The 13,554-nt window shown below is 32.6% G+C and overlaps 1 protein-coding gene across 4 annotated transcripts in view; it reads right to left on the bottom strand.

Moving 5' to 3' along the window:
* The window catches only part of SUCO (SUN domain containing ossification factor), an 87,106-nt gene that overhangs the window by 35,179 nt on the left and 38,373 nt on the right, over nt 1-13,554 (bottom strand). For 2 of the 4 annotated variants that reach the window (XM_087437980.1, XM_004425034.3), the window contains exons 9-13: nt 11,260-11,327; nt 4,550-4,657; nt 2,666-2,771; nt 316-336; nt 58-113 (exon numbers count right to left, since the gene is read on the bottom strand). In XM_087437980.1, the coding sequence (XP_087294106.1) occupies nt 58-113; nt 316-336; nt 2,666-2,771; nt 4,550-4,657; nt 11,260-11,327 (359 nt within the window). The remainder of the gene's footprint in view (nt 1-57; nt 114-315; nt 337-2,665; nt 2,772-4,549; nt 4,658-11,259; nt 11,328-13,554) is intronic. The other 2 variants (XM_014783412.2, XM_087437972.1) reach the window with 1 other exon arrangement.

The following is a 13,554-nucleotide window of genomic DNA, read 5'->3' as shown; positions in this document are numbered from 1 at the left end:
ATTTTTGTGTATTGTTTTTTTTAAACCACTCAGTAAATGTATTTTGTTCTGTATTACCTTATAAGGCTTAATGGACAAAAGTGCTCTGATCCAAAATGTGATACCAACTCCACCTAAAGAATGAAAAGTACATGAAATGGGAAGCCAGCACCATGCATATTATCTAACAATATATTCAGTTGTTTTCATTATAACATTTCTAAAAATAAAGTCCTCACTTCCCCAAAAGTCAATACTTGTGACGTTTTGCTTTTTTGCCATGCAGTAATATGCCATGCTCTGTTATTCAATATTGCAAAAGAGTAGGTTGCTAACCTTTATGTACTTGATGAACATCTGAAGCAAGAGAAAGGAAAAGAAAAAGAAATCAGTTCCAAAGTCTGGATAACATGCCATAAGCAACATTTAATATTTGTAAATTATATTACATAATTAAAGTACAGAAAGCAATGTACTATGATGGATAACATTGTAGTACTCTTAATTCTTTGCAGAAACCAAAGCGATGATTTAAATTTTTACCATCACAATGAAAAAGTATAGTCTAATTGTAATAAATTGATTTTAAGGTTATTAAGTTAACCTAAAACTCATTGCTGCTGTTTTATTTGTTAGATACAAAAGCATTCTAAAGTAATTAATAAACAGTATCTAGAAATAACTTGTGCCTTATATTACTTTAAATATTATTCATATGTATCATTTATATATCTATATATGAATTTATATATTGATACATATGTGGATATATATATCTATGTACATACATATTGATGAAGAGATTAGCTAGCATAATATAAAATGATATTTATTCCTGTATAATATTGTATACAAATTGTTTTAGGGAAAGCATGAGTTTTTGGTATGCTGTTATTTCAAGTATAACTTACAGAACTAGATGATATATATCAATCCACTTTTATTTTTTTATTTTTTATTTTTTGTGAGGAAGATCAGCCCTGAGCTAACATCCGTGAGCTAATCCTCCTCTTTTTGCTGAGGAAGACCGGCTCTGAGCTAAATCTATTGCCAATCCTCCTCCTTTTTTTTTTTTCCCCCAAAGCCCCCCAGCAGATAGCTGTATGTCATAGTTGCACATCCTTCTAGTTGCTGTATGTGGGACACGGCCTCAGAATGGCCGGAGAAGCAGTGCGTCGGTGCGCGCCCGGGATCCGAACCCGGGCTGCCAGTAGCAGAGCGCGCGCGCTTAACCGCTAAGCCACCAGTCCAGCCCATATCAATCCACTTTTAAAATATAAACTATTAAAAAGTAGTTTGTAGATTTGGGTTTAGTTCTTTTGGGATAAGGAAAACCCAGGTAAACTTGTATAACATTTATTACTATTACATAAGAATCACAAGTAAATATTTTTTTCTTTTTGACTTATTCCTACCAAAAAGGCCTTTGTAGAAAACTAATTGTCAAAATGCTCTAGTCTCCCACCATAAAAAGGACAAGGGATGGAGTTTTATATAGCATTTTTTATGCCATCAATAAAATGTTCTTCCATTATTAACGAAGTAGATGGTATAAAGAATGATCCTTGGCACTATTTTGTAACATGTGAGTTGTCTTACCTGTAAAACTAAATACAACTATATCACCTGCCAAATAATTTTTAAGAATTTTTTCCTCATCACAGTGTAGAAACTGTGCTGTATAAAAAGGTCATTAAACAATTGTTTCAGTAGTCATTTTAAAACTAAAAATGTACCTTCATTTTTCTGAACACTGTTGAATCATTAATTGAGAATATCAACTGTATTTTAAAAATAGAATTTAGCATGTTTAGACTGAGAGTAGGAATACTACAAGTTTACCCATTCATAGAAGCCAATTTAATACATGCTTAAAAAAGACACAGACAGTAAAATCCCAGAAGACAATTAGATAGTTATATGTTCTCACATTTAAGGAAGAAAAGAGAGAAATTAGAGCTGGTGTCATTCCAAAGTTGATATTATTAACACAGTGGTACTTTAAGGTATGGCTATTATTTTAAAGGAAAAAAGGAGGGGCGGAGAGGAATAGGAAATTTCCACATTTTGTCTAAATCCAATTCAAGAGTAACAATTCTACTTGATTTACTGGTGGAGGAAGCAGCAGAAACATGGAATATAAATGTCTAAAAGTTTACTTTATTTGAAATTGGTATTTGGACACAGAATATTTTACTTGAATATACAAAGAAAAGGCAAAATCTATAATAATGACAATAATTGGATATTAAAATTGAAATGATCCAGAATCATACTCTAACTAATAAGTTAAGAAATCAGACTTACTTTAAAGACTTCAGTGACTAACGATTTGGGTTTTGAAATAGAGGGAAGTATAATACTATGAAGATGACATTTTATATAAAGATTCAAAAAAATTAAGTGTTATAATGTAGAATTTCATCAGAGCCACAAATATCAAATAACTGGCCTAAGTTTCCAGTTATGCAGAAGGGAATAAATTAATATAATATTTATAATACTAATAAGTAATAATTTGTCTCATAAAATAATATATCCAAGCAAGAACTGTTTTATTAAACAGTATACTGCAGTAAATTTCCTCTTAATTTTTCTGATTTCTAAACAAGTGGGGTGAGGTATAAAGTATGAATAACAGGTATATTTTCATTATAGAACATAGTCCTGTATTTATAAACATTACCTTCACATATTTTGCATACATCTGTTCATCTAAAGGGAAACTCTGGACATTCCTCTCATCTCTACCATGAAAAGTACCCAGCTTAATCCACTTATTTGTAGGATATCTAGAAAATATAAAATATAAATATTCTTTTGAAAAACCATAAAACACAAACCATCACATCTTCAAAATATATCCTGTGTATTTTTTTTCCTCTCCAGGTAAACAGACTGACTTAACATAGTTTAAATATGAATTAAATATTGTGTTGAAGAAATATATTTTCTTTTCCAATTAAAACTAACAGGTTCCTCTTTGCAGGGAAAGAATATCTTGAAAAATCACATCATTGTCAAATAGAAGGGAAAACAGGAGAAGACAAAAGTAGGAACAGGACTGCTTCTTGGGGTTTGAGAGGGCTTCCAAGTAAACTTGAGGTTTTAAAACAGAAAGTAGCAAGAGATTGTTCTGGAAGAAGGAGGTACTACTCTTCATGTACTGACAAGGGTGTGATGATATAAAGTATAAATAAAACTACTAGTAGAAAGGAAAACAGAAAAAACCCTTTATCATCATATTATTTTTTTTTTTAAAGATTTTATTTATTCATTTTTTCCCCCCAAAGCCCCAGTAGATAGTTGTATGTCATAGGTTCACATCCTTCTAGTTGCTGCACGTGGGACTCGGCCTCGCGTTGGACGGAGAAGTGGCGCCTTGGGGCTTGCCCGGGATCCGAACCCGGGCCGCCAGCATCAGAGCGCACGCACTTAACCGCTAAGCCACGGAGCCGGCCCTATCATCATATTTAAATTTCACAGATCGTACATAGCTAATCCCTCTTTAAAAAGGAATCTAAAAAAACCCTAAAACTATTATTTTTGTTTACTATAGCATTCAAGAATTCCTCAAAGTAATGAGCGCTCTCTTATCACGTTAAAAAAAATACACTTTACTTACGAGAGCTGAATATGTCCATTGACATATTACAGCTTAGAGAAAAGGAAGTGATCTGAACAAGGTTAGTGGAAGAAAATGGAATTCTCAAAAGGTCTTGAACATTGATTTCAAAAAATATACATATGCAACGCTGAGTGGGGAGTGGGGAAAGAAACACCTGGAAAACCCTTAATGATGAATGATAGAAGAATGGTTAAATAAATAAAGGCATCCTACATGACATATCATGAGCACTCAAAAAGTATTTATGGAATGAATAAACACCTCCAGTGGGGGGAAAATACTAAGTACTCATTTAAAGTGGTCAGTTTAAAAGAAAACAGGATATTCTCAGGATGTAAGCAGTAAGAACTGAATATTTTTGGTAAGATTAGTAAATAAATACATAGAAAAGGCTGGAAGGAATATATTAAAAATGCTAATAATAGTTATCTTTGGTTGATAGGATTGCGGTTCTTTACCAAATCCGTTACAATGTATGTTTATTTCTTTTATAATCACACACACACAACAGTTTTAAAATATACTTTAACAAAAATATACCTCATGATATAAAATGAAGTACACGTTTGTTTTTAATGACTCTCAAAGGAAACATTTGGAAGCAATAGAGCACAGTAATTAAAAGTAAGGACTTTAAAGTCATACAGATCTCGGTTCGAATCTTGGTTCTCCAACTCACAAGTCATGTGACCTGGGCAAGCTACTTAATCTCTCTTTGTCTGTGTCCTCACTTTATAATATGGTTGTTATAAGCACTATATGAGTTAATGAAAGTGACTGATTAACAAGTGTCTATACTAGCGTAGTATTATTACTGTTCTTACAAATTGACATATTAAAATAAAAAAATAAAATGATTAAAGTTTTAAAAAGTGACCCATTTTTAAATCTGTATTCTGGAGATCCAACATAAACTCTGTAAAAACCAGCTTTAGCATTTACCTGTCACTGATAGAAACCAGAAAGTCTTTAGGAGTAGAAGAAAATAATTCATAATTTGCAATATCAAGCTGCTTTACTTGAATTGGTTCACAAAGTTCAATAACAAACCTTCAAAAAGAACACAAGATGATTATTTAGATAAACCAACCAAAGTAACAGTTCATATTAAACATGACATTAACAGTTTGCATAAACTAGATATCCATTCAGTGACTCATAAAAAAAGGAAGGAGGAGGATTTTCAGCCTTAGTTACCCACAAGGGAACACCGTTAAGTATTTCCCAAGCACATCATTAGTGGGGGGAAAAAAAACTATAAGTAAAACAAGATGTTGATTTTGTCCCATATTTTTTAAAAGATTCTCTTTTTAATGACAAAGGTCATTCTTAGAAAAAGAATGACCTCACTAAGAACAGCTAGTGACAGTGTAAACTAACTAGTCTAGAGGGCAGTTTGGCATATATGTTATCTCAAAAGGTTCCATAGCCTTTGATACAGCAATACACTTTTAAAAATTTATCCTAAGGTTCACCCTTGTATATACATTTTAATATATCAAAGCACAGTTTATAAGAGTGGGTGGGAATCAACCTAAATGTTTAGCAAAAAGGACTGATTAACAAATTGTGGTCCACTCAGGCAATGAAATACCAGACAGCCATTAAGAATGGTACTAGAAACTATACCTTCTACTTACACAGAAAATGTAAACTAATTTATAGTGGTAGAAAAGAGATCTCTTATTGCTGGGAGGGGTGTTAGGAGGAAAAAAACTACAAAGGGGCATGAGAAAACTTTTTGGGGAGATGGATATGTTCATTATCTCTATCGTGTGATGGTTTCATAGATATATAAATGTCAAAAGTTATCAAATTGTACACTTCAACGTTATTTTACATGTAGTTTATTGTATGTCAACTATGCCTCAATAAAGCTGTTTTTAAAAAACGATTTTAGAGACCTATATTTATGAACACGGAAAGATACCACAAAATATTGCTGCTAGGAAAAAATTAAAAGTATTGTGCCATGTGTGTAAAATAAAACCGCATATAGCATGGCATTTGGGGAAAAGAAATATTCATGACATCTAGCACTCCAATCAATACTTTAATAAACTAATTATTATATTAAATGAGATTAAATGCTAAATAAATCAAAAGCATTAAAATTAGCATATTTCTTTAATCTTGGACAGCAACAGAGTCAAGTTCCAGGAGATGGAGCAATCAGGTTTCAGAGAAAAGCTCATGAAGAGAAGCAAACTAACATCTGCTAAATGCTTACTCTGGGTCAGATACCATGGTAGATGATTTACATCCATCATTTGATTTAATTCTTATAAAACCAAACTGCAAAGGATATTATCTCCATTTTATATAATCATTCAATAAACACTAACTGGTTACTTCACCTTCTTCCCTTTTGCTTTTTAGTTACAGAATCCCCCAAGATGTAGCTGAGTATGGCCACCCATCAAAGACTGTATTTCCCAGTCTTGGCCATATTACTTAGTTCTGGGTGATGGGATGTGAGCAGAAGTGTCGAGTACAACTTCCAAGTCAGGCCTTTAAAAGGAAGCTGCTACCTCTCCATTTGCTCTCGACGGAAGGTGTGCGTCCTTTAACTGTTCTGTGTTACACCCCTGCACCACCTACCAGCTTGAGCTTTTATGCCAGAAAAAAATTAAATGTCTATCTTATTTAAACGACAGTTATTTGGCCTCTGTTAAAGCAGCAGAATCAAAAGCCCCAACTAATAGCCATTTAGCCAATAAGTAGTGAAGCTAAAGTCAGAACACCAATCTATCTGGCTCCACAGCCTAAATATTTTCCATACCACCACAACACCCTGGGGAGAGGGAACTAAACAAAATCAGACTCAGACTTTGCTTTTTATTTACAATGGAGAAAATAAATCTGAAAGAGCTTTAAGAAGAAAATAAAAAGCTCCTTCTTCCCCACCTCCTTTTTTGCATACCATGTTCTCCATTTCTAAGAAGACATGAGCTACATTAATATCAGATAAAATAAGTTTTCAGACAAATGTATTACCAGGTATAAAGAGTCAATTCACCAGGAAGATTTAATAATTCTAAAACTCACATGCACCTACCAGTCCCATAATATATACACCAATAGCCCCATAATATATAAAAAATTAGTACATATGTAATTATTCCTTATTAAAGTTGATTTTAAAATGTTCTTTCATTATATCTTTCTGCCTCATCTTTCACATTTTCTTAGAAGCAGAGGACACTGCGTGCAAATTAATGGAACTACATATAAAAGCTGACAAATCCAATTTCAATGTGTCAGTAATTTTAAAAGATCAGTAAAGTAACAGATCTAAACACAAGAGTAGTTTGATAAAATACCATTTACCAAAATTTAGAGGATGCAATTAAGAAGGAAATTTATAACTTTGTGTATATTAGAAAAAAATTTTTAAGTTCAACAGACTAAACCCAAAGAAAGTATAAAATAAAGATAGAAGCAGAAATCCATGAAACAGTAAACAAAGACATGATAGAGGTAATCAATAAAGCCAAAATAGACAAATTTCCGTGGAGATTAGGGGAGAGGGCATAAATAAAAATATCAAGAATTTTTTAAAAGAAGACATCTTTAAAATAGAAAAATCTTTAAACAATAGAGAATACCATAAACAACTTTACTACAAAAACTTTGAAAATGGATTAAAGACAAATTCCTAGAAAAATATAATTGACCAAAATTAACTGAAGAGGAAATAGAAAACCTAAATAGTCTTATAACTATTTCTTTTAAATATAGTTTTAAAATCTTCCCATCTATTCACACAAGTACAAAATGGTGCATATACAAGCTTATTTATAGTAACACTGTCCATCATGGCAAAAGATTATAAACAACCCAAATATCCATCAACAGAGGACTAGTTAAATCTTGGTACAACCATATAATGGAATTTTATGCAGCTATCAAAAAGAATGAGAAAGTTCTCTATGAATAAAATAGAAAGATAACCAAGATATTTTTAAGTTAAAACTTAATTCAAGGTGAAAAATAGCGTGTATCATATACTAACTTCTGTGAAAAGCAAGAGGTAAGTTAGAATCTATATTTGTATTTGCATAAAGAATATAAAAAGATATCTAAAAATTTAACACTGAATAGGAAGACGGATGACAGAGATTAGAAGGATATTTCTCACTGTATCTCCCCTACCCTTTTTAAATACCTTTTTGTATTTGAACCATGTGAATGTACTACTTATTTTTAAAATTAAACACTTAATTTAATTTACAATTCATATCTTCCCACAGGCCCAGACGATTTAGAGTTGAGTTCCAAACTTAGAACATGTCTAATGACGTAAGGTTAGAGACACTGCCTTCAAAATAAGGAAAAACATGATTGCCTACTATCACTGTTTCTATTCACAATTTTCAAGGACCTAGCCAGCACATGATGACAAAAAAAGCAAAATATAATAAAAAGGATTACAAATTTTCAAAAAGGAAGAAATATAGAGAGAAGCTATAATTTTCTACACAGAAATCCCCAAAGACTTTACATATTATTAGAAATAACAAGAGAATATAAGAAGGTAGCTGGATATAAGATCCATATATAGAAACAACTGCACATCTGTAAACAGCAAACGTAATTTTGTAAAGATATTTACAACAGCAACAAAAAATAGCTGCCTACAAACAAATTTAACAAAAGATACACAATACTTCTATGGAAATTTTAAAAAATAATAATAACCTTATTGAAAGACATTAAAGACAACTTAAAGAAAGATATACCCTACTTATGGATAAGAAACTCAGTATCTGAAAATCATCTAAGAATTCAATACAATTCCAAACAAAATCCAATATGACATTTGGGGAATTCAACAGGATAAATCTAAGATTTAAAAGAAAAAGCAGAAGCAAAAGAATAGCCAAGTTAGTCCTGAAGAATATGGTACAAAAACTTGCCCTACCAGATATTAAGATTTATAAAGCTAAAGAAAATGTGGTGTTACTGCAGGTAATGATAAATTGACCAACGGAACAGAACAGAGTACAGAAAGAAATCTATGCATACAAGGGAACTTTATGATAAAGGCAGATTGTAAATCAGAAGGGAAAATGTGAACTACTGAATAAATGATTATCTGAACAGAAAAATGGGGAGAGGAGACTGAATCCCTCCTAAACACCATGTAAAAAACAATTCCACTGGGATTAAAAAAAGAACTAAATGTGAAATGCAAAACTTTTAAACTCTGGAGAAAGGGTAAGATACTACCTTTTTTCATAACAGAGAGATCTGACTTAAAAAATCCAAAATTATAAGACAGATAAATTCAACCACATTAAAATTAAAAGTTTCTATTCATCAAAAGACCCTATTAAGAAATTAAAAGGACAATTCACAAACTGAAAAAAAGTATGTACTACATATATATGTCCCACACAGAGTTAAGATAAACTGTTAAGTTGTATCCATTCTATAAGATAAACTGCTAAATCATATCTACACTTTTACTAGACTAGTAAGAAATAAACAAACATATCAAGAGAAACCATGGGAAAAGATAAAGCATTTCAGAGGAGAGGAAAAACTGGCAAACATGAAAATATGTTCAATCTCATTAGTGATCAGGGATCGACATCTCTCTGGGATATAAGATCCACAGCAGCAGAGATCTCAGTCTGTTTTGTGAAACAATGTTATTCTAGCACCAGCAGCATCACATAATAGGTGCTGAATAAACACTGAAGGAATGAATGAATGAACAAACGAACAGACTAACGAAAGAATAGGAAGATTCAAAAATCCTAAAATGTAAATTATCCTGAAATTCATCTAGAGATTCAATACAATTCCAATAAAAGTGCCAGCATGATTTTATAGACCCTGACAAGAAGATTCTAAAATTTTAAAAGAAAAAACAAAGGGGCAAGAATAGTGAAGTCACTTCTGACAAAGATGAGGTATATAAACTTATTCTACCAGATATTAAGACTTATAAAGCTATAGTGAGACTGTGTGGTCTTAATATATCTTAGGTGGGGGGGGGCAACCCACTTAAATCAGGTGAAATCAGTTAAAAGTGCTCTGAGGTTCCTTAATTATACAATGAAAAGACACACACATACATGAGCAAAAAGGAAAATATACAGTAAACACGTATATACAAATACATGCTGTCTGGAAGAAACATTAAAAAACAAATGGATAGCTATGATCACTTATTCTGCAACCCAGAATAAAGCGAAATGATTACTTCATAAAACTTCATCCCAGCATGTCTCTGCTTGAAATACAAAATTTTGGAGCATAAAAACTTGAGTTGTTACTGACTATAGAGGCTTTTACAAATAAAAACAAAAACTCAAAAATAACATTTTGATTATGATTTCAGACAATCATTTTCTCACATTCAATTTACAGACCAAAAGGCATAAGGAAAAATTAAGTTTTTAAAATTAGCCCTTAATATTCTTAAATAGTTTAGCGTTAATTTGCAAATTGAATCTAAATGGGCATATTACCAAAAGGGGTGAAGGCCAAGAGTAGAAAAGAATAAGCATTATCTTTTAAAGTTTAAAGTTTCTCCTTAAACTAAAATGATAATAATTTTATATATATACATACATATATATATTTTAGTAAATCAACATGATGGTGATTTACCATTTACCTCAATTCTTTTTTAAACAGCTGCTTTTGAGCAATGAAATCGAGTAATCTCATAAACTGCTGGTATATCAAACATTATTTCCCCCTCATAAATCTGTTCCTTTGCCTATATTCTTAGTCAATGGCAGAATCATAGATCCAAGCAGTGAAGCCAAAATCCTGGTACATTTCCTAGATGCTTCTCTCTTCTTCATATCCAATTACCAACCAAGAGCTGTCAATTTTATCTGCTATAAATAACTTTCCGATAAATCCCCCCATCTGTATCCAAATTGCCAACGCGTTAGTTAAAAGTCCTCATTTCTCACGTGAGGTCTGACAATAGGTTTCTAACTGGTTTCCCTGCTTTCAACTGCATTCTGCTGTAGGCCATGAGATAATGTCACTTCCATACTTAAAACAAATGCTACCCTCCATGGTCTTTAAGATAAACTTCAAAAAATTCTAAGCTGGGTATACATAACATCAGAGGGCCTGGTTATTGCTAAACTAACTCTCCTGTTCCATCTTCCACAATTACTCTAACTGTAACTTTATTCTTGTTATGACTAAAATAACTTTTTCAGGTTGCTTCTACTTATAGTTGCCCAGAAGAACTATGTTCCTTTAGCACTGTCCCCTAATTCTTACAGTTCCTGAATCTCTCTCCTTCCCTCATTTGCCACTTCCTATGAATCCTTCAAGATTCAGCTCAGAATTACCTCTTCTAGGAAGCCCTCTCTCATCCTCTCTTGCAGTTACATTCCATCTGTTCCTATAATATCCTTTCAGCAGTACTTTTTAAACTATTTCATAATACTTTGACTAGATTTGTCACTTTTTTTTTTTTACCTCCTTAAAAGGGAAAATATTTTGTCTTCAATTTTGTATCCTAGGACCTAAGATAAGTACAGTACCAGCACTGATCAAGCATAAATGCTTATTAAGTGACTACATGAATAAATCAATAGAACCCTAACATAAAAGTTTAACATAATATCTACATATATAGAATGTGCTTTATTAAACTTTATATTACTTACCAAATTTTAGTGCTGCAAGGATTCAACATATAAAGATCCATATTTTCTATAAGAATAGCAGATGTGCTCTATTTTAAAAAGGGGGGAGGGAATAAATTATTTAAGGAAAAAATACTTATTTCAACTCTTAAGCTTTCTAGAATTTCTACATTTTTAGATATTAAAATATACTTAAGACTCTGAAAAACTCATTTGGCAAAAAACACTAATTTGGCTAAAATTTACCCATTATTGCTATAGCGTTGTTAGCTTTATAACAAAACATTTAAAATTAAATGTCTGTTACCATAAAGGAAAAATGATTTTCTACTAGCTATTTCCTTTTTAAAATTTCACATGCTTTAAAAGTCAAAAACCAGAATACATGACCTTCAGTAGGTGAGTGAATAAATAAACTGTGGTACATCCAGACAACAGAATATTACTCAGCACTAAAAAGAAATGAGATATCAAGCCATGAAAAGATATGGAGGAAACCTAAATGAATATTACTAAGTCAAAGAAGCCAGCTCAAAAGGCTACATTCTGTATGATTTCAACTATATGACATTCTGGAAAAGTCAAAACTATGGAAACAGTAAAAAGATCAGTAGTTGCCAGGGGTTGGAAGGGAGGAGGGATGTATAGGCAGAACACAGACGATTTTTAGGGCAGTGAAAATACTCTGTATGATACCATAATAATGAATACATGTCATTATACATTTGTCCAAACCCATAGAATACACGAGTGAACTCTAAGGTAAACTATGGGCTTTGGGTGATAACGTGTCAATGTAAGTTCATCAACTGTAACAAATGTATCACTCTGGTGGCGGATACACTGATAACGAAGGAGGCTATGCATGTGTGGGTGCAGGGGTATATGGGAAATCTCTGGACCTTCCTCTGAATTTGCTATGAACCTAAAACTGCTCTAAAAAAAATAAAGCCTTCAAAAGAAAACAAGAGGGTGCAATGTATCAAGCAATATAACTAAGAATTCACACAAGAAAATGTCTTTAAAAGTATAATCCTGCATTTATTAGTGAATTAGGAAAATAGCTCATGATAAAATATAATTCCCGACTGGACAGCCACATGCAAAAGAATGAAAGTGGACCATCTGCTATCGTCATTCATAAAAATTAACTCAAAATGGATCAAAGACCTGAAGGTGAGACCTGAAACTATAAAACTCATAGAAGAAAATATAGGCAACACACTATTTGACATTGGTCATAAAGGAATCTTTTCAGATGACATGCCTACCCAGACTAGGGAAACTAAAGAAAATATAAGCAAGTGGGACTTTATCAGATTAAAGAGCTTCTACAAGACAAATGAAACCAGAATCAAGATGAACAGACAACCCACCAGCCGGGAGAAAATATTTGCAAAACATATATCTGACAAGGGGTTAATCTCCTTAATATATAAAGAACTCACACAACTGAACAACAAAAAAACAAACAACCGGATCAAAAAATGGGCAGAGGAAATGAACAGACACTTCTCCAAAGAAGATATACAGATGGCCAATAGGCACATGAAAAGATGTTCAACCATCACTAATCATCAGGGAAATGCAAATCAAAATGACACTAAGATATCACCTCACGCCCATTAGAATGGCCATAATCACCAAGACAAAAAACAACAAATGTTGGAGAGGATGTGGAGAAACAGGAACCCTCATACACAGCTGGTGGGAATGCAAACTGGTGCAGCTTCTATGGAAAATGGTATGGAGATTCCTCCAAAAATTAAAAATAGAAATACCCTATGATCCAGCTATCCCACTACTGGGAATCTATCTAACAAACCTGAAATCAACAATCCAAAGAGGCTTATGCACCCCTATGTTCATTGCAGCATTATTCACTATAGCCAAGAAGTGGAAACAACCCAAGTGTCCCTTGATTGATGATTGGATCAAGAAGATGTGGTATATATATCCAATGGAAGACTACTCAGCCATAAAAAGACAAAATCGTCCCATTTGCAACAACATGGATGGACCTGGAGGGTATTATGTTAAGTGAAATAAGCCATAAAGAGAAAGACAAACACCGTATGATCTCACTCATATGTGGAATATAAACCAACATATGGACAGAGAAAACTGTATTGTGGTTACCAGGGGCAATGGAGGTAGGGGGTGGGCACAAGGGGTGAAGGGAGACATGTATATGGTGATGGGCAAACAAAAATGTACAACCAAAATTTCACAATGTTATAAACTATTAAAACATCTATAAAAAAATATATATATATATATATATATATATAGTTATAGTTCCCGGTAAACCACTGC

The sequence above is a fragment of the Ceratotherium simum genome, chromosome 2, assembly GCF_057802395.1.
Source record: "Ceratotherium simum simum isolate JZ-2026a chromosome 2, ASM5780239v1, whole genome shotgun sequence".
Lineage (NCBI taxonomy): Eukaryota > Metazoa > Chordata > Mammalia > Perissodactyla > Rhinocerotidae > Ceratotherium > Ceratotherium simum.
The sequence above is the reverse complement of the archived record's forward strand: the minus strand, read 5'-3'. Positions and strand labels throughout refer to the sequence as shown.